This window comes from Scyliorhinus torazame, chromosome 19 (genome assembly GCF_047496885.1).
Source record: "Scyliorhinus torazame isolate Kashiwa2021f chromosome 19, sScyTor2.1, whole genome shotgun sequence".
NCBI classification, from domain to species: domain Eukaryota; kingdom Metazoa; phylum Chordata; class Chondrichthyes; order Carcharhiniformes; family Scyliorhinidae; genus Scyliorhinus; species Scyliorhinus torazame.
The window spans coordinates 59,497,262-59,522,591 of record NC_092725.1 but is presented as its reverse complement, the minus strand read 5'-3'; the positions used below and the strand labels follow the sequence as shown (position 1 = coordinate 59,522,591).

Below are 25,330 nucleotides of genomic sequence, written 5' to 3'. Positions count from 1 at the left end.
AATGTCATATGGGGGTTATTGTATATGGGGGAAATCCAATGTATAATTTTTTATAATTTTTGATTGTTGTGTTCTTGTTTCTGTCTTTTTGTTGGGACGGGGGGCTTTGTTGAAAATCTGTTGAAAAATTTGAATAAATATATGTTTCTTTAAAAAGTACATGGGAAGAAAAGGGAATAAAAGAAAATACATAATCGGGCAACACAAGGTATACAATGTAACTACATAAGCACCGGCATCGGATGAAGCACACAGGGTCTAGTGTTAATGAGGTCAGTCCATAATCGGGTCATTTAGGAGTCTGGTAACAGCGGAGAAGAAGCTGTTTTTGAGTCTGTTCTCAGCCTTCTGTATCTCCTGCCCAATGGAATAAGTTGGAAGAGTGAGTAAGCCGGGTGGGAGGGGGTCTTTGATTATGCTGCCCGCTTTCCCCAGGCAGCGGGAGGTGTAGATGGAGTCAATGGATGGGAGGCAGATTTGTGTGATGGACTGGGTGGTGTTCACGCCTCTCTGAAGTTTCTTGCGGTCCTGGGCTGAGCAGTTGCCATACCAGGCTGTGATGCAGCCAGATAGGATGCTTTCTATGGTGCATCTGTAAAAGTTGGTAAGGGTTAATGTGGACATGCCAAATTTCTTTAGTTTCCTGAAGAAGTATAGGCGCTGTTGTGCTTTCTTGGTGGTAGTGTCGATGTGGGTGGACCAGGACAGATTTTTGGAGATGTGCAACCCTAGGAATTTGAAAATGCTAACCATCTCCACCTCGGCCCCATTGATGCTGACAGGGGTGTGTACAGTACTTTGCTTCCTGAAGTCAATGACCAGCTCTTTAGTTTTGCTGGCATTGAGGGAGAGATTGTTATCGCTGCACCATTCCACTAGGTTCTCTATCTCCCTCCTGTATTCTGACAAGCCCGAGGAGGAGCCGGAGAATGGAAGACCAGCAGCGGCAAGGATCTGACGTGCCAGGAGGACCAGGGAGACCCTCATCATCTCTAGATTTGCATGGTATGAGGCTGTGTTGACAGCTCTAGCGCCGTCCCCCACCCTCACATTACCCCTTCCCTGACCACCCTGTTTCCACTCTCCAAGGATCTATGTAACATCACTCCAGGGTGGTGGTTCTGTATTGCCACCGTCAGCGGGTTACAGGAGAGTCATGACGATTTGCTGTGAGGAAAGCTGTGGTGCTCCTCAGGATCTGATTAAGTCTGACTCCTGTCTTCCTACTGACAGCATGCTCACACTCATCCTCATGACAGTGTCTGCAAAGGGGGCTTTTGATCTTGGCCTGCCTGCCGGTGGGGGGAGGAAACGGGACAGGGGGTGGGGGTTGGGCAGGCCCGCCGTGAAGATTAAAATGATGGAGGCTTCACATGCAGCAGGTGTGAAATGTTTTAATGGTGAACATTTTAATGTGACAGATTTCCATTCCCCACCGACGGTGACCTCACCTGTGCCCACTCAGTGCTCCTCACTCTGCTTAATCCTTCGTGGTCTACTTCTATGACAAGGTGTGACCCCAGATTGCACATTAGAGGTGGAGGCAGCCTGCTGCCTTCTTGTCCTGTGGCCTCTGATGCCCTTGATGGTCGTTCTCTGGGGCCCTGGTGCACAGGGGGGTGCTTACTGGTGATATCACTGTGCCACCCTGTTCTGCTCGCTGTACTTGAGATATGCCAGTTCTGTAAAACTGGAGACTGCCTGAGTCCCCTTGATGGAAGGCCATTGGATAGGCTCCAGCGCTTCCTCCTTCCGGAGGTGCCCATAGGGCCCTGGGGTGACTCCATGGATGGAGGGGCCATTGCAGTGAACTCCAGAAGCCTCAGTCCTGCTGTCCATTGTCTGCACCATGGTATCGACGCCCTCAGCAATGGTCTTCAGTAACTGACCACCTCTGAGTGCCTTGGGAATGTCCATCTATGTCTGGAACATGTCCCTCAGAAAATGGGACATTATGTCAAGACCCTCAGCCATGGAGATCACAGACTGAGCAACGCCTTGGACACCACCACTCGACACGGACATCCAGCAGTGTTGCCCTGGGTGCCACGCAATGCCGGAGCCATTTCCTGTGCTTTTGGGACTCCTCCAATCAGTCTTGCAGTCACTGGAATGTCACCGACACCCCCTCCTGAATGTCAAGGCTGTGTCCTGTCATCTGCATTGCCTCTGAGAGAACATTGTCCAGAGACTCGGCATCTGACTGGGACCCAGCTGAGTCCTGGGATCTAGCAGACCTCTGACTACTGTCTCCATTGGATGTTCCTGCCTCCACCTAATGTGAATCAGCAACTGTGTGGTGCCCACCAGATAGTGACCCAGAAGCATGTCTGCCAATGTCACCCACCGATGTGTGTGTCTCTGCGGTGGTGGAAGGTATGGGTGACAGCTGTGACGCATTACCAGTATTCACCTTGAAGTTCTCCTCCGAGGTGTTCCCTTGGGTGATGGGGAGGTGGTTAGCGACTCTGGATGGTTCTTCCTCATCAGATGGTGATCCCGCAAGACAAACGACAAGTGTTTAGTGGAAGGGAAGGATAATTGTGTGGGACATCAACAACTCACTTGATACAGGTCAAAGGGGCAGTGTCCCTCACTTCTCTGGCAGAGGCCAACCGCACTGTCGGTCACTGCTCTCTCCTTGGGCAACACTACAATCTCTAGCACCCTTTCTTCGTAAGCGGAGAGGACTCGGATCTCTGGGATTCTGTACCCAGTCTTTGCCCTTTTAATCTTAAAACGGTTATCTTCTCCTGTAGGGACAAAGAGAGGGCATTGTGAGCTGTACGTTTGATGGGCCTGGGGTCTATAAGTAGGTGGCATGTGTGGGCACCATGGTTAGATATGAAGGGGTTGTGATGGGGTGTTCTAGGCGGTTCTGAGGAACAAACCTAGAGGTTGGATGTTAGGAAGTGTCAACAGTGGATTTCGGAGTTGGGGAGGGGGTAATTGAGAGGTGGCACACCGCTAATGCCAGGAGAGAGATGGTAACTTACCTTTGCAGCTCATAGGAGATCGCTCATGTTCTTCCTACATTGGGTGATGGTGCTCCTGGTCATATTGCCTGCACTCACTGCAGCTGTCACTGCCTTCCAGGTGGTATTTCTCACCGTGCTGATTCTTCGACCCCCCTCCTCCCTGCAAGGAGACCTGGTTTCCCTGCCTCTGATCCACTGCGTCAAGAAGTCTGGTCAGGACTTCCGGGTGCGGCGATGACCAGCTGAGTCGCACGTTTCGGCAGCTCCCGGTGAAACGGACTTTTGGGCTCTTGATAGGAGCCCCAACGGCAAGTTTGACGGCTAAAAACACTGTGCGGTAAACCAGAAGGGAATCCCCCCTGGATACGGATGAAAAAAGGAGGAGAAAGTGGCCGGATTGCAGTGGATCCTTTAGAACAGCGGCAGGGCAGGCAAGCAAAAACCAAGATGGCGTCGGAAGGTGGCAGTTTAACATGGGGCCCTGAACAACTAGAGTTCTTGAAATGCTGTGTGGAAGAGCTCAAAAAGGAAATGAAGAAAGAGCTGTTGGCCCCGATACTACAGGCGATTGAAGGGCTAAAGGAGGAACAAAAGACCCAGGAGCAGGAGCTTCGGGTCGTGAAGGCAAAGGCAGCCGAGAATGAGGACGACATACAGGGCCTGGTGGTGAAGACGGAGACGCATGAGGCACATCAGAAACGATGTGTGGAAAGGTTGGAGGCACTGGAGAACAACGCAAGGAGGAACAACCTGAGGATTCTTGGTCTTCCTGAAGGTGTGGAGGGAGCGGACGTCGGGGCATATGTGAGCACGATGCTGCACTCGTTAATGGGAGCGGAGGCCCCGGCGCGTCCGTTGGAGGTGGAGGGAGCATACCGAGTGATGGCGCGAGGGCCGTGAGCAGGAGAAATTCCCAGAGCCATAGTGGTGAGATTCCTCCGTTTTAAGGATAGAGAAATGGTCCTTAGATGGGCAAAGAAAACTCGGAGCAGTAAATGGGAGAACGCGGTGATCCGCGTTTATCAAGACTGGAGTGCGGAGGTGGCGAGAAGGAGGGCAAGCTTCAATCGGGCCAAGGCAGTGCTTCATAAAAAGAAGATAAAATTTGGAATGCTGCAACCGGCAAGACTGTGGGTCACATATCGAGGGAGGCACCACTACTTTGAGACGGCGGATGAAGCGTGGACTTTTATTGTGGAAGAAAAACTGGAATGAGCGGGTTATTAAAAAGAACGTTTGAACAAAGTGGTGGGGCGAATGTGGGGGGCAAAGAGGGAAGTTAAAAAGGGGGAAAGAGGAGTTTTATGTACTAATCCTGCGATGTGGTAACTTTTCTCTCTCCCACAGGTGGTGATGGGGGGAGGAGGGGAGGTGGAGGAGATGGGGCGTTGGCCATTGGGGCAGGGCCAAGGGAGAAGCGCGGGCTTGGTTCCCACGCTATGATAATCATGGCGGGAATAGAGAAGCAGGAAGGAGGGGGCGTCGCACGGTGCGAGCCGAGGTCACGGGGGGAAACCGAGGTCGGCCAGAGTTTGCTGACTTCTGGGAGCAACATGGGGGGAGTAATTACGCTAGCGGGGGATCTAGTGGGGGGGGGTGGGAGGGAGGAATTACTGGGTTGCTGCTGCTGGGGAGAGGGGGGAGCTGGTATGGGAGAGGATGGGCGGGGGGGCACCGCCTGGGGGAGATACAGCTGCGTGGGAACCGGGTGAGGAGCTGGAAAAAGGTGATGGCTAATCGACAGGGGGGGGGGGGGGGGGGTTGGCACACCAATTGATGAAAAGGGGAGCAGTGAGGGAAATAGGGGGAGTGAGGGATGAGGAAGGAGAGATGGAGCGGGGAGCGGAGAGAGTGAATGGAGTGTTCAAGACATTTTATAAAAAATTATATGAAGCTCAACCCCCGGATGGGAGGGAGAGAATGATGGGCTTCTTGGATCGGCTGGAATTTCCCAAGGTGGAAGAGCAGGAAAGGTTGGGACTGGGAGCACAGATCGAGGTAGAAGAAGTGGTGAAAGGAATTAGGAGCATGCAGGCGGGAAAGGCCCCGGGACCGGATGGATTCCCAGTCGAATTCTATAGAAAATATGTGGACTTGCTCGCCCCGGTACTGACGAGGACCTTTAATGAGGCAAAGGAAAGGGGACAACTGCCCCCGACTATGTCTGAAGCAACGATATCGCTTCTCTTAAAGAAGGAAAAGGACCCGCTACAATGCGGGTCCTATAGACCTATTTCCCTCCTAAATGTAGATGCCAAGATCTTGGCCAAGGTAATGGCAATGAGAATAGAGGAATGTGTCCCGGGGGTGGTCCACGAGGACCAAACTGGGTTTGTGAAGGGGAGACAGCTGAACACGAATATACGGAGGTTGTTAGGGGTCATGATGATGGCCCCACCAGAGGGGGAAACGGAGATAGTAGTGGCGATGGATGCCGAGAAAGCATTTGATAGAGTGGAGTGGGATTATTTGTGGGAGGTGTTGAGGAGATTTGGTTTTGGAGAGGGGTATGTTAGATGGGTGCAGCTGTTGTATAGGGCCCCAATGGCGAGCGTGGTCACGAATGGACGGGGATCTGCATATTTTCGGCTCCATAGAGGGACAAGGCAGGGATGCCCTCTGTCCCCATTATTGTTTGCACTGGCGATTGAGCCCCAGGCGATAGCGTTGAGGGGTTCCAAGAAGTGGAGGGGAGTACTTAGAGGAGGAGAAGAACACCGGGTATCTTTGTATGCGGACGATTTGCTTGGGAAGACCCCGAGAGTGAGGAAGGGATTCTTACAGCGTAGCAGGGATAGGGGGGTGCTGGCACTACCGAGCCTAAGTGAGTATTATTGGGCCGCTAATATTTCAATGGTGAGTAAGTGGATGGGAGAGGAGGAGGGAGCGGCGTGGAAGAGATTAGAGAGGGCGTCCTGTAGGGGGACTAGCCTACAGGCTATGGTGACAGCCCCATTGCCGTTCTCACCGAGGAACTACACCACAAGCCCGGTGGTGGTGACTACACTGAAGATTTGGGGACAGTGGAGACGGCATAGGGGAAAGACTGGAGCCTTGGGGGGGGGTCCCCGATAAGAAACAACCATAGGTTTGCCCCGGGGGGAATGGATGGGGGATATGGAATGTGGCAAAGAGCAGGAATAACGCAACTGAAAGATCAGTTTGTGGATGGGAAGTTCGCGAGTCTGGGAGCGCTGACCGAGAAATATGGGTTGCCCCAAGGGAATGCATTCAGGTATATGCAACTGAGGGCTTTTGCGAGGCAACAGGTGAGGGAATTCCCGCAGCTCCCGACACAAGAGGTGCAGGACAGAGTGATCTCAACGACATGGGTGGGGGATGGTAAGGTGTCAGATATATATAGGGAAATGAGGGACGAAGGGGAGACTATGGTAGATGAACTAAAAGGGAAATGGGAAGAAGAGCTGGGGGAGGAGATCGAGGAGGGGCTGTGGGCAGATGCGCTAAGCAGGGTAAACTCGTCGTCCTCGTGTGCCAGGCTAAGCCTGATTCAGTTTAAGGTATTACACAGGGCGCATATGACTGGAGCACAGCTCAGTAAATTTTTTGGGGTGGAGGATAGGTGTGCGAGATGCTCGAGAAGCCCAGCGAATCATACCCATATGTTTTGGTCATGCCCGGCACTACAGGGGTTTTGGATGGGGGTGACAAAGGTGCTTTCAAAAGTAGTAGGGGTCCGGGTCGAACCAAGCTGGGGGTTGGCTATATTTGGGGTTGCACAAGAGCCGGGAGTGCAGGAGGCGAGAGAGGTCGATGTTTTGGCCTTTGCGTCCCTAGTAGCCCGGCGCAGGATATTGCTAATGTGGAAAGAAGCCAAGCCCCCGGGGGTGGAGACCTGGATAAATGACATGGCGGGGTTTATAAAGCTAGAGCGGATTAAGTTCGTCCTAAGGGGGTCGGCTCAAGGGTTCACCAGGCGGTGGCAACCGTTCGTCGAATACCTCGCAGAAAGATAGACGGAATGGAAAAAAGAAGGCAGCAGCAGCAGCCCAGGATCGGGGGGGGGGGGGGGGGGGGGGCGGGGGAGGAACCAGAAGGACTATCAAGGTTGTTAATATATACTGTATAATATGTATAGGTCGTTGCTACAGATAATTATATATTGGACTGTTAAATTATATTTTTGGAGAGTGTTACTTTGACAAGGCAGTTGCCAATTAGGGCTAGTTTTCATTTTTTTATTATTTATTCATTTTTTGTTTATAAAATAGGTCATTGTTATTTGTGTTGTTATAATATTGTGTAAAGGATGCACAATGTACTGTGTTGGTTGACCAAAAATTTTCAATAAAATATTTATAAAAAAAAAAGAAGTCTGGTCAGGGTGGCATCCCCAAATCGAGGAGCAGCTCTACGCGCTGGCATCCTCGGGTTTTGATGGGGAATGAGTGCTGAGGGAGCATTTAAAAGGAGCTGCCCCTTGTTAGCTGACGCCGAGAGAGTCAGGCATGGAGAGTTTCACATAGGGGCTCATTTGTTTGCACTAGTAGGAGTGAATATTGGTCATGATCGCAATATTACAGCCGTCATTAAACACACCGCCAAACTCCCCCAAAATGACAGCCATTTTTTGTAATCTGCCTTTGTAATCCTGTGTGTTCAATATAAACATTTCAGTCATGTCTTATCAGCAAAACAGCTGGCAACTGTATAAGAATCTGAAGAGTTCTGAAATTCAAAAAAATGTATATTTTTATTGGCATTTTCCAGTATGACAGAGTAACAGCTCATGTGATCTGGTCTTTACAAACAGGTTTGTGTCTTCTTTACACCAGTTTTTTTACATGAAGTTCCCCCCTCCTCCCTCCCCTTCCCATTGGTGGTTTGGTTCCCCTCTTAGTGTTGCCGTCTGTCTTGTCCTGAGTTCTGAAAATTGTAGGGTGGACTTTTAATGGGCATGGGGAAGCTGGCTCGGGTGTGTGTTGAAAAGTATCATCATCCCATACACTCCAGGTTTCAATTTGGAGATGATGCTCGATCAATGACTCCAGAAGCGAGATTGGATGACAATTGAAGGCTTTATTGGACTAGATGTTTCCCCCAGCAGCGCAGATACAGAATGCAGCTGCTAGGGAGACACAGACTCTTATACTTCGCCTTACTGGGCGGAACCAGCAGACAGGCTTCACCAATGATCTTCCTGTCTCAGGTACCTCCCACACCAATGATCTTACAGCCTCAAACTAGGTACCGTAATACCCCTAATACCGATTACCACAGGAGACAAGTGGGGAACTTCCATCCAGCTGGCAGGAAACAAATGAAAACATTCAAAAAGCTGATTAAGTGTGACTTTAATCCTGAATTCTGGCTTTAACTACCAGCGCACAGATTCCATTATCTCTCTGCATCATCCTAAGTTGCAAGAGGTGAGTGCATGGCAGGAAGTAATTGCTTACTGAAACAGACCAAGGAAAGGTTTTAAAGAGTGAAACCGAGGAGTTTGTCGTTAGCCAGTGAAAGGAATATGCTTATAGGATTACTTCGCCGAGACTGAAATTGCTACTTTGACAACCAGATGTCTATGTGATTGTCAAAGTCCTGAGTTTCTTTTAATCCAGCTTCTTTCAAGCATCTGCTGGAGGAATCTCCAGGACCTCAGAATGCTGCCCACGTGTGCATCAGCCAGGTCACCAACATCTTGTTTACTAAACCGCCAATTACACAAACTTTTCCACAGGTGGGGCTGAATTTCATATGCCCAGCGAGTTATTGGTTGTGGGCAATTGAGGTGCCCTCGATTCAGTCAGGCACTTTCACAAAAGATTTCCATTCTCTTTCTGTCCAGCCACTTAGTGATCCTGTATGCCCTCACCAGATATCTAGGAAGTCCATTCTTTGCCAATCACATCTATGGCAGATTTTCTGTCCACCAGTCAGTCTCAGTGGCTAGCTGCTGGGAAACAAGGGTTACTCACTGAAGACCAGGCGACTGACTCCTCTGTGGAACCTTACTAGTGACCAACTGGAGATATAACAGGAGCATATCATCACTGGGGCAATAATAGAGCAAGCTGTTGGGTTGCTTAAGATGTTTTGCAGATCCCTGGACAGAACTGGGGGGGTGCCTTTCAATATGCTCCATCAAAGACTCCATTGTGGCCTGCTAAAATGGCAGTGCAGAGAACAGGTGAGAGGGTGGCCAGCATCAGAGAAGAGGAGCCAGAAGGGCCCATGGAATCTTGAGCCACAGACCTCTTTGCCAGAGAATTCAGTGATGAACATCCATGTCTGCTTCACCTAATATATGCATGCAACCACCTGAGTTCCATTAGATCCCTGTGATCACAGCCATGACGTCTCTCTTTGCTTGACACAGTACTGCTCCCAGATAGTACTGCCCCGAGACGATACATTTGCAGTTACCTTGGTCAGTAAGTCTGGGTCATCGTGTGCCAAGATTTCAGAGGAGATCAAGAGTTGTTTAATCCTTTCAAAAGGATGGTTGGTAGCTTTAAATTCTTGGGGGTCACCATCACCAACAGTCTGTCCTTGTCCACTCACTTTGATGCAACAGTCAAGAAAGCCCCACAACATCTCTACTTCCTATGGAAGCTAAAGAAACTCAGCATGTCTGCATCGGCTCTCACAAACTTCTACAGATGTGCCATAGAGAGCATCTTATCCGGCTGTATCATAGCTTGGTATGGAAACTGCTCGGCCCAAGATCACAAGAAACTGTAGAGTGTGGTGAACTCAGATCAACACATCACACAAGCTTGCCATCCTCCCATTGATTCTATATACACCCCCGCTGCCTCGGGAAGGCAGACAGCATTATCAGAGACCCCTCCCATCCAGGTTTTGCCTTCTTCCAGAGCCATCCATCAGGCAGAAGATACAGATGTCTGAAGATCCGCACATCCAGGCATAGGAACAGCTTCTTCCCCACAGCTACTAGGCTCAACGACTCTCCCTCGGACTGATCTGTTCCCTGTAAGAACACTATTCACGACGACCTATGCTGCTCTTGCTCATGTATTTGCTTTGTTTGTCCCTTGTTCCGCACTGTAACCAATCACTATTTGTCGATGTACCATTTGCCAATGTACTCTGTTGATTATTCTTTTTGTCTACTATGTACGTACTGTGTACATTCCCTTGGCTGCAGAAAAATACTTTTCATTGTATTTCGGTACAGGTGACAATAAATCAATCAAACAATCAATCAAAAGCATTTTGCTGGTTCCCATTCCAGCACCACTATTGACCCTATTTCAAAAGCTGTCTCAAGGGTTCATTGAGCTCTGCTAAATTTGGTAGGAACTTGACCACTTGTCTTACCATCAAGGAATCTTCGAAGCTCAGTAATGTTCCTGGGTTGCAAAGATTTTCTAATAACTTTTTTTTCATGCAGATCAACTGTGATTCCAGGGACTTGTACTATATCACCTAAGACATTGATAATTAGTTTGGTGAACTCACATTTTTCATTCAGTGTTAGGCCTGTCCTGACCCTTCAATCATACTCCTCTCTCATGGATCCATGTAGAAGTATCTAATCCATATGATACGTTACTCCTTCCATGCCTTCTAAAATGTTGAGCATTATTTGCTGGCAAGATTCTGGAGCAGACACGATTACCAAGGGATAATCTTTTGTACCAATAATGACCAAAGGCCTTTATAAACATGGTCAGCGACTGATTGCTTGTCCGGAGACTGTTGCCAAAATTCAGTGCTCACATCCAATTTGGTAAATAAGAAGCAAAGTTGAGTCTCATGTTCAGCTGATTTGTTGAATTAAACCCATGCCGATTCTTATACAGCTCTTTCATTTTGGGACTGTAACCATCCCTGAACACCACTTTGTCGATATGGTGAACAGTGTTATGGGCCAAGGTTTAGAAAACTCCAAAGTGTATCATGGAGTTCACCTGACCTACAACTGTTTATTAATTTTGGTTACGAGGAGCACAAGGGCCTACTTTTCAGGTGTTATTTTAACAGAGGCCTTAAGCACTTTTAAACAAAACAAAGTTTATTCTACAAGTTCAGTTAACATTTTATAAACACACAGTAAGCATTTTTTTAAATCAGCTACAAATATAAATTTCCCACACAGCTACAGTGCTCTCTCTCTCACTCTATATATATATAAAACCCTTAATAACTTTCCTTTCTGCTGTTTCAACTTGATAACAACATCCAATAAAACCAGGAAAACCCTTTTAACAAAACAGTAGGTTTGAATTCTTTACAGAAAACAGTTATCACTTTTAAATTATCAAGTGATCTGGATACATTTTAACATACAGAGAGAGGAGACGTCTTCTTTTCTGAATCCAGCTTCCAACAGTGTAAACTGAAAGCAAAACTCAGAGCCACAGCCTGCTTCCAGCTCAAAACGAAAGTAAAAGCTAGAGCCACTGCCCAGCTCTACCCACACAATGACATCACTGAAGCCATGTGATAATACAAACATTTCTTAAAGGATCACTTGCATGACAACAGTGAGATAGCCCTTTCCTGTTGCATCTTTTCTATTTTGACCTTTATGTTGGGCGAGGGACCTTCCATGCTGTAAAGTGGCAAATTGGCACCACATTTTAGGAAGGTTGTGAAAGGTCCTTGAGAGGATACAGAGAAGATTTACCGAAAGGTTCCAGGGATTTCGGGATGGGGGTGGGTTTAGTTACAAACTTAGATTGTTAGCCTTGGAGCAAAGTGTAGCCATCTGGGATGGCCACGTCCTGATTACAAAATGGACACTTGCAAAGAATGCAGGGAAAATTGGACAATGCTAAGAAACAAGCTCTGTCTGTTGATTAGAACCTTAAACTCTCAGACAGGACAGAAACTACCGAGCAATCTACATACTAATGAGCCATCTCCGGGGACAAAAGGGAAACATTTAGATACACAATGTTAAGGCAGACTCCCTGGTGCCAGAAGAGGCTAAGACAAAGCAGACTAACAGTCACCAGGACACGCCCAGCGATCAGGGAACCACCCCTCTATTGGAGGAAGATCGATACGACTGATTGGGAAAGACCCAATTAGGTGAGGCCAAGTTCAAGGCCCACCCAAAAGCGCGCATAGCCCTTTTTAGTATAAAAGATATTCCCCAAGGGAGAATCTTCCTTCTTTGGCTTTGGTTCTCATCGAAGAGAGAGACCAGCCTAGCAGCTGCAGCAGACCAAGTAAGTTCCAAGTCAACTGCACGCTACGAGATAAGACGATCCTAGTTGCTACCCTGTAAACAGCTCAACCCAGCAGCCTCAGAACCGAGCAACGACCATTGTTCCTGACTGAGTGGGCACCCAAAGCTAAGTATAGGCTTTAGTAATAGTGGTAGTTTAGTTTGTAGAATTTATGCATGAGTAGATTTGACTGTGTGTAAATAAATGAGCATTGCTTTTGAACTTACTAACTGGTGTATCGAGTCATTGATCAGTATTCGGTTCTGAACCTTGTGGCGGTGTCGAAAGATATCTTGATTATTTTTGTTCCCTTTACTATTAGTATTCTTGCAAATTTCTCCTGACAAGTGGCAAATGAAAAGCTTCGACAGCATGTCTCCTTTTTTCAGCAACACACAATCAATGATTTCAAAAGGAAATTCGATGGACGTATGATGGAAATGTAGGATCTCACATTTTTTCTTCCAAAAATAAGGGGCGCGATTCTCTGAAATGGAGACAGAGTGTTCGTGCCGTCGTGAACGCCGCCGAGGTTCACGACAGCGCGAAACGGCCCCTATCCCGACCGATTCAGGGCCCGAAAATGGGCGAGGAGCGGCCCGCGTCATTTACGCGCGCCAGGCCTTGGCGCCGCATAATGATAATCATAATGATTGGCAGGGCAGGCTTGATGGGCCAAATGGTCTCCTCCTGTTTCTATTTTCTCTGATTCTATTTGAGATTACTATCAGATCAGCCATAATCTTATTAAATAGTGGAGCAAGCTTAAGGGGCCAAATTGCCTATCCTTGCTCCTTGTTCGTACATTCGTATGTTCCTTGATTTCCTTTGAATCCAAAAATCTGACTGGATTGCTCTGGCATTGAAATGATGGGCTGCATGTGCCGAAAATGACATCTACGATTCCATAATTCGCAGTCTCACCGGTTACCGAGTCGAACCTTTTGTCAAGTCAATCAGGAAATGGTGGCAATTTTTCTGGGAGCGGCCTGGCAGCAAAAGCCATGTTCTGCTTGGACAGTACTACATTACAGAATTGACAACATTTTGAAAGTATTTCATTGGCCTTAAAACCATAAGACATAGGAGCAGAATTAGGCCACTTGTCCCATCGAGTCTGCTCCGCCATTCAATCATGGCGGATATTTTCTCATCCCCAGTCTCCTGCCTTCTCCCCATAACCCCTGATCCCCTTGTTGATCAAGAGCCTATCTATCTCTGTCTTAAAGACACTCAGTGATTTGGCCTTCTGTGGCAAAGAGTTCCACAGATTCACCGCCCTCTGGCTGAAGAAATTCCTCATCTCGGTTTTAAAGGATCGTCCCTTTAGTCTGAGGTTGTGTCCTCTGGTTCTAGTTTTTCTTACAAGTGGAAACATCCTCTCTCCGGCCACTCTATCCAGGCCTCACATTTTCCTGTAAGTTTCAATAAGATCCCCCTCATCCTTCTAAACTCCGATGCGTACAGACCCAGAGTGCACTCATATGACTTTGGACTGCCCTGGCATTGTTGAAGAGCTGGGTTCCGGACCGGCTGGTTCACGATGCAGGAGCGACGCCAATTCCAATGCCGGCTGAGGTTGTTCATGAAGGGTCCGCCTTCTTCACCTTGCCCCTTAGCCGAGGTGTGGTGAGCCTCAGGTTAAATCAGCACCACTCTGGGACTGTGGCAATATTGGCATTTAATGCAGGCAGTGCAAAGCCTCGATCTCTTCAGGCACAGCAGACGTTTTTGAGCACTGGAGGCGCGTGCCACTTGCCAAGCAACCGATAACCGCCCGCGGGCCCGGGATTTTCCTATTGGGTGCACCCGATTGCGTGACATAATTGACAGGCCAGCCATCCAATGGACGGGATTCGCTTAACCCTTTCAGAAAGTTTTTTAAAAAGCGGCTCCAGACTTTTGGGAGGGGGTGTTAATTTAAATAACGGCCAGTGGCAGCGCGTGCCTGCGCCCGCAGCGGAGCCACGAGGGGGGGGGAGGAGGAGGGCGCGAGGCGAGGCAATGCGGCGCTACCGGCGGGCGATGCTGTTGTGCTCGCTCTTGGCCCTCCTCGTCATTCTCTATGTCTTCAACGAGATCGCCGAGGCGGAGGAAGAAGTCCCCGGGCCGTCCCCCCGAGTCGCGGGAGCTCGAGGGCGGGGAGTGGACCTGCCAGCTGCGGCGCGGCCGGAGCCGCTGAACAGGTAAAAGGGGAGAGGCCTCGCTGGGCAGGGAGGCGCCCCGGCGGCAGCGGCGGAACAGCCCGCGTTTGGGCACATCGTTAAAAGGAGGGTGCCCAGTGATCCGTCGCAGGAGCGTCTCCTACCGGCTCGGCGGGTTAACGCACCTCAGTGCTGAGGCTAAATGCACCGCCTGTCCCTCTCCCCTCCATGGTGCTGAGGCTAAATGCACCGACTGTCCCTCCTCCCTCCATGGTGCTGAGGCTAAATGCACTGCCTGTCCCACCCTCTTTATGGTGCTGAAAGCTAAATGCACTGCCTGTCCCACCCTCTTTATGGTGCTGAAAGCTAAATGCACTGCCTGTCCCACCCCCTTCATGGTGCTGAGGCTAAATGTGAGGCCTGTTTTGGTCTCCTTATCCAGAGAAGGATTTCCTGACCATATAGAGGGAATCCAATGGAGGTTCTTCAGATTAATTTTCATTTGTCACGTGTACCGAGATACAGTGAAAAGTATTGTTCTGTGTACAGTTCAGTCAGATTGGTCCCTACATGAAACATAGAACATATGGTAAATACGTGAGGATACATTATGAAAATACATAAAAGTAGGCAGTGGGTGAAGTATACGCTGTACAGTGCAGCAACTGCAGAGAAGGTGCGTCAAACGATCAGTTCGATTCATAAGATCAGTTCAGACCAGTTCATAAGATGGTCATTCAGGAGTCCGGTAACAGTGGGGAAGAAGTTATTTTTGAATCTATTCATGCGTGTTCTCAAACTTTTGTATCTTCTGCCCAATGGAAGAGAGAATTAACTGGGGTGGGAGAGGTCTTTGATTATGCTGCCCGCTTTCCCAAAGCAGCAGTTGGTGTAGATAGGCAATAGATGGGAGGTGGGTTCACATGATGGACTGGGCTACGTTCACAACTCTAGTTTCTTATGGTCTTGGGGCGAGCAGTTGCCATACCATGCTATGATGCAGCCACATAGGACGCTTTCTATGGTATATCTATAGAAATTGTTATTGTCGTTGTGGACATGCTGAATTTCCTTTATTCCTGAGGAAGTATAGGTATTATTGTGCTTTCTTGGTCATAGCATTGACATGGGTGGACCAAGACAGATTTTTGGTGATGGTTACACCTAGGAATTTGAAGCTATCAACCATCTCCACCTCGGCACCATTGATACAGACAGGAGCGTGGACGACACTTGGCTTCCTGAAGTCAATGACCAGCTCCTTTGTTTTATTGACATTGAGGGAGAGATTGTTGTCATTGCACCATGCCACTCAGTTCTCTATCTCCTCTACTCTGACTCGTCGTTAAAGATCTGACCCGCTATGGTCATGCCATCAGCAAACCTGGAGTTGGAACCGAATATTACCACACAGTCATGTGTATAGGGAGTATGGTAGGGGCTAAGCACGCAGCCTTGCGGGGCCCTGGTATTGAGGACTATCATGGAGTAGGTGTTGTTTATCCTTACTAATTCCGGTTGAAGTTGAGGATCGAGTTGCAGAAGGAGGAGCTAAATCTTGGGTTTTGGAGTTTGAATATGAACTTGGCTGGGATTATGGTGTTGAAGGCGGGGTTATAGTGAACAGGAATCACTGGTATGGCAAGATTGTTGTTGAGATTAAGGAAACTGGCCCTGTAATCTCTAGAGTTTTGAAGAAAGGTGATTTCATTGAAATTTACATTCTTAAAGGATCTGATTGGTGAGTGGAGAATCGGAATACACAGTCTCAGAATAAGGAGAAGCGTAATTAAGACCATGAATAGGAGCTTCTTGAGGGTATTGAATCTTTGAAATTCTCTACCGATGAGGGCTGTGGAAGCTCAGTTATTGAGCTTGTTCAAGACTGAAATCGATAGATTTTTGTACACTAGCAAGAGATATGGGAATAGCATAGAAAAATGGTAATAAGGTAGATGATCAGCCATGATCTAATTGAATGATGGAGCAGGTGCAACAGGCTGAAAAGCTTGCTCCTGCTCTTATGATCCTAGTTTATATCTGGAAGGGATAGATTTTATATTGGTTAATGATTTGTCCATCAGAGGTGGTAAATGGCAATGACTGTTGTTATGCTGACTGTACCAAACTCGAATTACTGTGGTAAAACCTATTGCAGATAACGAGCAATTGAAGGAAAAACGTATCAGTGTAGAAAACCAATTTTCACGCAACAAGAATGAGCTTGCTAATGGTAAACAAGAACTGGTGAGGACACTTAAATATCAATCACACAAAGTAGAACACTTGAACAAGGACTTGAACCATTTGTTACAGACGGCTGGTCAGCTCTCAACAGAGGTTAAGAGGCTGGGCCAGATCCCATAACTTTAATGCAGTGCGGAAAGATCAATTCGTTCCAGGAGTGATAATGAGAAATGAGTGATGGTTGTCCTGAATGACAATGGATCTTGATTGGATTATCCTGGCTGAACCGGGACATCTTGTGTATTAATTAATAATAATCTTTATTGTCTCAAGTAGGCTTACATTAACACTGCAATGAAGTTACTGTCGCCACATTCCGGCGCCTGTTCGGGTACACCGAGGGAGAATTCAAATGTCCAAATTACCTAATAGCGCGTCTTTCGGGACTTGTGGGAGGAAACCGGAGCACTCACAGAAAACTCACGCAGACACTGGGAGAACGTGCAGACTCCACACAGACAGTGTCCCAAACCGGGAATCGAACCTGGGACCCTGGTGCTGTGAAGCCATAGTGCTAACCACTATGCTACCGTGCTGCCCTTGCTAAACGAGATTAAGTCTGAATGGGACAAGGTAACTCAGCTGTGGGCATATCCTCCCAACTCTACTGCTGGTAGCCTTTTCCTTAAGTCTGTTTAACCCCTAAATTGCCTGCTACATCTTGGATCTCGTTTCTGGACCTAAGTTCCCAATATCTCCTTATCGTTGCACATCTAAATAATAAACTTGTAGAAACAACTTGTAGAAGTAGATCTTCAACTAAAACTTGGTGAACTTAAAGTATCTGAAGCCTCTATTAAATATGATAAACACATTCAACAGAAAAAGGAATTGCCGATGAATCAGAACAGTTTATTAAATGCCAAAATAAAAAAGACTGGTCAACTGTTAGAACTTTGTCATGAAAGAACAATGAAGTTCTTGAATCTTGATGCAATCTGGAGAGCAAGAAGGATAATATGCGGTATGGAAGAGCAAATCACACTTTGAAAGCAGATAAGGAAAATTTTAAGAAACCGATTTGATGATCGAACGAGTGAATGGAACGAGCCTAAAGAACAGTCAACGAGTATAGAAGAAAGATTTCTGAAATGAAATGAATGCCCATGTGAAATTGTGTTAAGCTTGTATAAATCTTTTACAGATGACCCTGAAGCAAAGTCTGTTGAATGACCCAAGCAGTTGCTGAGCTGAAAGAAAAGATTAATAAGCTTGGAAAGGAATTGGAAAACGAGAGTAAACAAAGATTTAGATGCAATTATGAGAAAAGTGCAGATGAAGGTTCCATTTTTCAAACATCAACGAGAAGAATATGCATAAGGCTGCAGCATATCTCATGGATAAGCTAGAAAATGCCAGTAAAGAGAGGAAAACTCTCATTGCAAATTTATTCATCTGGTGTGAATCAAAAAAATGAAATGACAAAATCTGTTACGGAGGAGGTGAGCGAAGATCATCATTTTGAAGCTTCTTTCTGGAGACTGCTGCCTCACGCCGCTGAGGTCCAGGGTTCAATCCCGGCCCCAGGTCACTGTCCGTTTAGAGTTTGCACACACTCCCTGTGTCTGCGTGGGTCTCCCCCCTACAACCCAAAGATGTGCAGGTTAGGTGAATTGGCCACGCTAAATTGCCCCTTAATTAGAAAAAAAGAATTGGGTACTCTAAATTTATAAAAATTATTTCTGGAGAAAACTTAAAGAACCTTTTTAAACATATTTACATCCACAGAGAAGAACCATCATGTTCATCTGTTTAAAGAATTGAAAAACCTATGCAAATATTAGTTGTGGCATATAACTTGACTTGCATCCATCAGTGAAGAAGGGAAGAAAAACAAAGTATTTATTGGTTTGTGGTTATACAGCAAGTTGAAAACTCAGTACAAAATTGATAAACAAAATCCAAGCTGAGCCAGATCTTTCGGAATAGAAACTTGAATGCACTTTCACTATTTTTGGTTGACCATGAAATGATTATGGTAAAAACTGTGTAATATTTGATGTTCATAGCATGGCTGGGAGAATGAAGAGAGACAGAACGGAAGCTAATAGAAGAGTGGGAGGAGGAAGTGGGAGCAATTTTCAGCAAGAGTGAGAAATGGATGAGATGTCTTATCACGAGAGAGCTTATGAGCGAAATATGCCAATCCTTCAGCTGCAATTATAATTTCAAAGCAGGGGTAAGAAGAGCAGTGCCTGTGGCTATCAAGCCAGTGGTAGAAGAGAGGATGGAATTGACAAAAGGAGCTCTTAGATTATTGAGTCTGCTGTTGAATATATATTCAGTTCCAATCTGACATTAATGTTCATGTCATTTTGGTATCCTTTCCACCCAATGAGAGCCTGTTTGCATCCACCTTTCCCCAAAGGAGGATCATTGTAGAAGCTAGACACTGAGTGACTTTGAGTCCTAACTTGCAGGTGCCAGGAATGAAGGAGCTGCGCTCCAAAAGCTAGTGATTCCAAACAAACCTGTTGAACTTTAACCTGGTGTTGTAAGACTTCTTACTGTGCCCACCCCAGTCCAACGGCGACATCACCACATCAGGAATTTTTGAGTGGATGATGAACACGGCTGCCCATAAACTGAATACAGTTAATGTTCTCCTGCATACAGCATGGAAGACCTTGTAAATAATGATTTACTACTGTCATTTCAATCAAGGTAGGCACAGAACTCATGTTTTCACAGGGTGCTTCAAATACTGAAAGCACAATAAACAAAGCAAAATGATAAACAATATTTTTATTCCAATATGCAATAACCAAAAGTTTGGCGCAGTGCTTTAGAAATGTATATTTTCATATCATTGATTTTAACCTTTCTAAGACACGTGCCAATGGAAGAATTGAAGTATCTTGTACTTGGAAAGAAGCGCACATACATTTCAAAAGGATTACTATGGATGAAATATAATTTAATATGAAGAAGTTGGAGAATTATGTAATATGAGTTTAGTTAGTTGGAGATTATACAGTCCGTTCACTTTAGAGGATTACTTTGGTGCAAATGTCGACTTCATTTAAAAATCAAATATTTGATAAAAATAAACAAATAGATGTCCGAGGTAAAGTACAGAAACAATTTAGAACCTGGTGATAATTGACAGAGCAGAACGACAATTTTAAGTATCAGTTATGAAGATAACCTAAGATCAGTTTGATGTGCCCTGGCAGAATCAGTGCTGTACAGGGAAGGAGGCAAAAGAAAAGTTTTGAAGGCTTGAAAGGAAAAGAAGAAAGGGAACAATTTGTGATGAAAATTGAGAATAGAATCGCAGAATAGAAATGGTCACAATGAAAAAAGCCCTCCTGTTTTTGTGTAGGAAGATGAGAATGTTGCTGACCTACACACTGCATCCAGAAGCACAGTGAATGGGAAACCTTGAGAGAAAATTATGAAACAGCATCCCTATCACGAGGCAAACGTTTTACAACAAAACTTAGATGCCCTCCAGCATCACTGTGAAAACCCATCACGTCTGCTTGAACGTTTGGTCATGTTGGCACACAAATTGGATGCCCTTATATAGCTCTTGACCCAGATATGTACCCAGACATGTAGCCAACTTGATCCAAATGTTTGGGACACACCAACATGGAGCAAACAAATTCAGTCAATTACTTGTGTCATGTGACAGTGCCTTTAAGAAATGGGTGTTTATCAAATAACTGCAGTGATATCAGTGTGTGGGTGGAGCTGGGCTCTGCTCTGCTTTTACTTTCGTTTTGAGCTGTGAGCTGGTTTTGGCTCTGTTTAGTTTCGCTTTGAGTTGGAGAGCTGCAGTCAAAGCAACCAGATGTATACTGGTATCTCTCTACAAGCTAAAGAGTGTCTTCTGCTCATTTGATGATTTCAAAGTAATACCTGTTTCTGTAGAGAATTCAAACCTACTGTCTTTGTTAAAAAGGGTTTTGGCTTATGGATGTTGTTGGGGAAGTTACTAAGGTTTACCTATAGAATATTGCATTTGGGAAAGTGTCAGTGTTTGTAGTTGATAAGATGTTTACTGTGTGCTTATAAAGTGTTAACCGAATTAATAGAATAAACATTGTTTTGTTTTAAAAATACTTTAGATCTCTGTTGCAACACACCTGTAAAGTGGGCCCTTGTGCTCCCCATAACCAAAAACTATTCAAAGTTGTGGGTCAGGTGAACTCCATGATATACTCTGGAGTTTTCTAAACCCTGGCCCATGACAAATTGGGGGCTCATCCGGGATAAAAGCCCATTTTTCGTGATTGGGTTGGCTTAGTGAACTTAAAGACAGTGAGGGGTGAGCATATTTGTGTTTGCTTTTCAGATGTGGTATACCAGTTTAAGTAGGGAATGTGTTGTGGACAATGGCTATTTCAGAGGCTCGGAAGTTTTTGGGGGTGGCGAAGGTCACATGCAGTACCTTACGAACAGAGACTTAAAAAAAGGCTTTTAGATTTGGCAAAAACAGTGCAGTTAACATTACCTGACAGCATACAAAACGAAGAGGTACTTACGGCGCTAGCTGAGCATTTAAAATTGCCTCAATAATCTGACTCATTAGAAATGGCAAAAATTCAGTTACAGATTAAACAACTTGAATATGAAAAAGAATTAAAGCAGCTTGAATACAAAATGAGGGAAAAAGAAAGAATAGCCCTAACAGAACAAGAAAGAGAAAGGGGGGTACAGATCAGGGAAAAATAAAAAGAGAGAGAATGAGATAGAGAGGAAAGGGAAAAAGAGAGAGAGTTTGAACTTCAGAAACTCGCCATGAAACATGACAGTCAGTTAAAATTGGCGGATGTAAAGAGAAACGTACAGTTTGAGGATAGTGATGAGGATGAAGAGAAAGCATCATAATCTAAGGCTTGGTGGGGATCTATTTAAATATGTCCACGCATTGTCAAGGTTTGATGAGAAAGAGGTAGAAGCCTTTTTCATTCATTTGAGAAGATAGATAAACAAATGAAATAGCCACAGGACATGTGGGTATTACTGATTCAAACAAAGCTGGTAGGTAGGGCTAGTGAAGTGTTTGCATCACTATCAGAGGAGGTACCTGGGACGTATGAGGAGGTGAAAACATCCATTTTAGGTGCATATGAACTAGTGCCTGAAGCCTACAGACAAAGGTTTAGAAATTTAAGGAAAGAACCTGGTCAAACATACATGGAGTTTGAAAGGATCAAACAGAGTAATTTTGCTAGGTGGATAAAGGATCACATTTTTGATAGGTGGATAAGGGCTTTGAAAATCGACCAAACGTATGAAGCTCTCAGAGAAATTATACTTTTGGAGGAGTTTAAAATTTAATTCCTGATGTAGTGAGAACTCATGTGGAAGAGCAGAGGTTTAAAACTGTGAGGTTAGCAGCAGAAATAGCAGATGATTATGAATTAGTTCATAAATCAAAGCTTGGTTTCCGACATCAGTTTCAGCCTGTGAGGGATAGAAACTGGGGAAAAGAGAAATACTCAAGTGGTCGAGGTAAAGGAGATCTCATGGGGGATAATAAGGAGAGTGTACCTTAGATTAAAAAAGAAATCCAGGAGGGTGAAAGAGAAATGAAAAGTTTCAAATGTTTACACTGTAATAAACTAGGCCATGTAGTCACAGTGTTGGTGGTTAAAGAAATGCACTTGGAAGGCTGATAAAACAGGATAAGTCAGTGGGGTTTGTTAAAGTGGTAAATGAAAGCCCAAGTGAAGCTAAGGAGGTGCAAAAGATTCTACATCAAGAGGTGATTGATAAGAAGGTGACAGATCTCTTTGAAGAATTTACTTGTGTGCGTAAAGTTTACTCATGTGTATCAGGAGAGCGGGAAAAGAAGTCACAATTTTAAGAGGTACGGGAGCTAGTCAATCTCCAATGGTAAGAGATGAGGAGTTATTTAGTTTGGGAAGAATATTGCCAGAAAAGGTGGTAATATGTGGAATTCAGGGTGAGAAGAGTAGTGTTCCATTAGGTTGGAAACTCCAGTGAAGAGTGGGAAGTGGTAGTTGGAGTAATAGAGAAACTACCTTGTTCTGTTTATCTTGGGTAACGATATAGCTGGATCGCAGGTGGGAATGATGCCTATTGTGTTTGATAAGCCAGTGGAAAATCAGACAACTGCAGTGTTGAAGGACGAATATACTGGGACTTTTCCAGATTGTGCCGTAACAAGATCACAAAGTCACAGGTTAAGACGAGGAGAAATCAAAAGTGAAGATAAAGTTGAAGTGCAATTATCAGAAACGATTTTTGATCAGATGGTTGGAAAAGAACAGATGGAGGATGAGGCAGATATTTTTTAGTTCAGGAAAATTGGTGGAGTTACAAGAGAAAGATATAGAAATAAAACGGATGTATCAGCAAGCATACATGGAAGAGGAATCTGAGTGTATACCAGAATGTTATTACCATAAAAATGATGTCTTGATGAGAAAATGGAGACCTTTACATATGCAGGCGGATGAAAAGTGGGCAGAAGTTCAAGTGGTATTGCGGCTAGGGTATAGAAAGGAGGTGTTCCGAGTACCACATGAGGTACCAGTGGGAGGTCATTTGGGAGTAAGGAAAACTGAAGCTAAAATCCAAAAACATTTTTATTGGCCTGGACTACGTAAAGATATAGTTAAATTTTGTCGATCATTTCACGCATGTCAAGTGATAGGGATACTTCAAGCAGTGATAAAACTAGCGCCCTTAATACCCATTTCAGCATTTGAGGAACCTTTTACAAGGGTCTTAATTGATTGCGTAGGACTGCTTCCTAAAATGAAAAGTGGAAATCAACATCTTTTGACTATAATAGATGTGTCTACTCAGTTTCAAGAGGCCATTCCAGTACGTAATATTACAGCTGAAAGATTGTGGAGGAGTTACTTAAATTCTTTACTGGATATGGACTATCCACAGAAATACAATCGGATCAAGGATCAAATTTTACCTCCAGGTTATTTAAAGAAGTTATAGATAGCTTAGGAATAAAGCAATTTAAATCAACTGCGTACCATCCAGAATCGCAGGGAGCGTTAGAAAGTTAGCATCAGACATTAAGACAATGTTGAGGGCTTATTGTCAAGATTATCTAGAGGATTGGGATAAAGGAATTCCATTCTTACTGTTTGCAATTAGGGATGCACCTAATGAGTCAACCAAATTCAGTCCTTTTGAACTAATTTTTGGTCATGAGGTAAGAGGACCACTTAAATTGTTTAAGGACAAATTGGTGAATGAGCAGTCGGAACTTACATTATTGAATTATGTGTCAAATTTTAGGGGACGATTAAATAGAGCAGGGAAATTGGCCAGACAACATTTGAACGTTGCACAACATGTGATGAAATGGGTAGCGGACAAAATAGCAACAAAGTTTGTAGTTTTGCCAGTGGAGATAACATTTTAGGAGTAGGTGAACCTTTAAAAGCAAGATTTTGTGGCCTGTATCAGATTGAAAGGAAATTAAGTGAGGTGAATTATGTGGTAAGAACGCCAGATAGAAGGAAAACTCACCGAGTGTGATATGTGAATATGCTTAAAAGGTACTTTGAAAGGGAAGGAGAGCAAAAGGAGGAGGTTTTAATGATTCTAACTCAAAATCCAGATGACTTTGAATTTGACATCTCTTAAATTAAATTGTAAATCGAGGATGTCTGAAAAATTGGGATAAATTGTTGAGTTACCTTCCAGAGGAAAAACGAACTGACCTGAAAGAGTTATTGATATCACATGGGCAAGTTTGTGGAGATAAGCTGGGAAGTACTAAAATTACTATACATGATGTAGATGTGGGAAATGCTGTTCAATTAACAACATCCATATAGACATAACCCTTTAAAATTGGCACAGGTTAACAAAGAAATTGAAAGTATGCTTAAAAATGGCATAATTTAATTGGGTTGCAGCCAATTGAGCTCTCCCGTAGTGATGGTGCCAAAACCGGATATACCCAACGGTTGTGGGTGGACCATAGAAAGGTTAATGCAATTACAAGAACGGACTCTTATCCTATCCCACGCTTGGAGGATTGCATTGAGAAAGTGGGGCAATCAGCTTTTATTTCCAAACTGGATTTACTTAAAGGTTACTGGCAGGTACCTTTATCTGAAAGGGCAAAGGAGATTTCAGCTTTTGTGACTCCAGATGGTAGATACCAATTCAAAGTTATGCCTTTTGGTATGAAAAAAGCTCCAGCCACATTTCAACGGTTAAAGAACAAAGTCGTTTCAGGATTACCCAATTGTGCGGTATATGATCTGGTAATTTTTAGCCAGACATGGAAAGAACATTTAAAGCATCTGATGGAGTTATTCGATCGACTTCAGGAGGCGGGTTTGGTGGTAAACCCAACCAAAAATGAACTTGGACAAGTCCAAGTCACTTTCCTTGGCCATTCAATTGGACAGGGTCGGATGATCCCACGGGATGTGAAAAAATAAGTTATTGGGGAGTTTCCAATACCCTCGACACAAAGGGAAATAATGCGATTTGTTGGCATGAGTGGATTTTACCGGAAATTTGTGCCGAATTTTAGCAGTGTGGTCACTCCACTGACGGACTTGCTAAAGAAGCATAACAAATTTCAGTGGACAGTGGAGTGTCAACAGGCATTTGATGGCTTGAAGGCTGTGTTAAGCACTGCTCCTGTGTTAGCCATCCCAAATCACACAAAACCATTCAAAGTGGCTGTTGATGCGAGTGATGTGGGTGTAGGTGCGTGCTCATACAAGAAGGCGACAAGGAAGAGCAGCCTATTGGTTATTTTTCTAAGAAATTAAATACGACGATTGAGAAGGAGACTTTGAACTTGGTGCTAGCTTTGCAACATTTCCCA

The 25,330-nt window shown here is 45.1% G+C and overlaps 1 protein-coding gene across 3 annotated transcripts in view; it reads left to right on the top strand.

The window, feature by feature from the left end:
- The first annotated feature begins 14,003 nt into the window (after positions 1 to 14,003).
- The window catches only part of LOC140396154 (glucoside xylosyltransferase 1-like), a 149,924-nt gene continuing 138,597 nt past the window's right edge, over positions 14,004 to 25,330 (top strand). Inside the window, exon 1 of one of the 3 annotated variants that reach the window (XM_072484376.1) lies at positions 14,004 to 14,328. In XM_072484376.1, the coding sequence (XP_072340477.1) occupies positions 14,147 to 14,328 (182 nt within the window). In that variant the 5' untranslated portion in view covers positions 14,004 to 14,146. The remainder of the gene's footprint in view (positions 14,329 to 25,330) is intronic. The other 2 variants (XM_072484375.1, XM_072484377.1) reach the window with 2 other exon arrangements.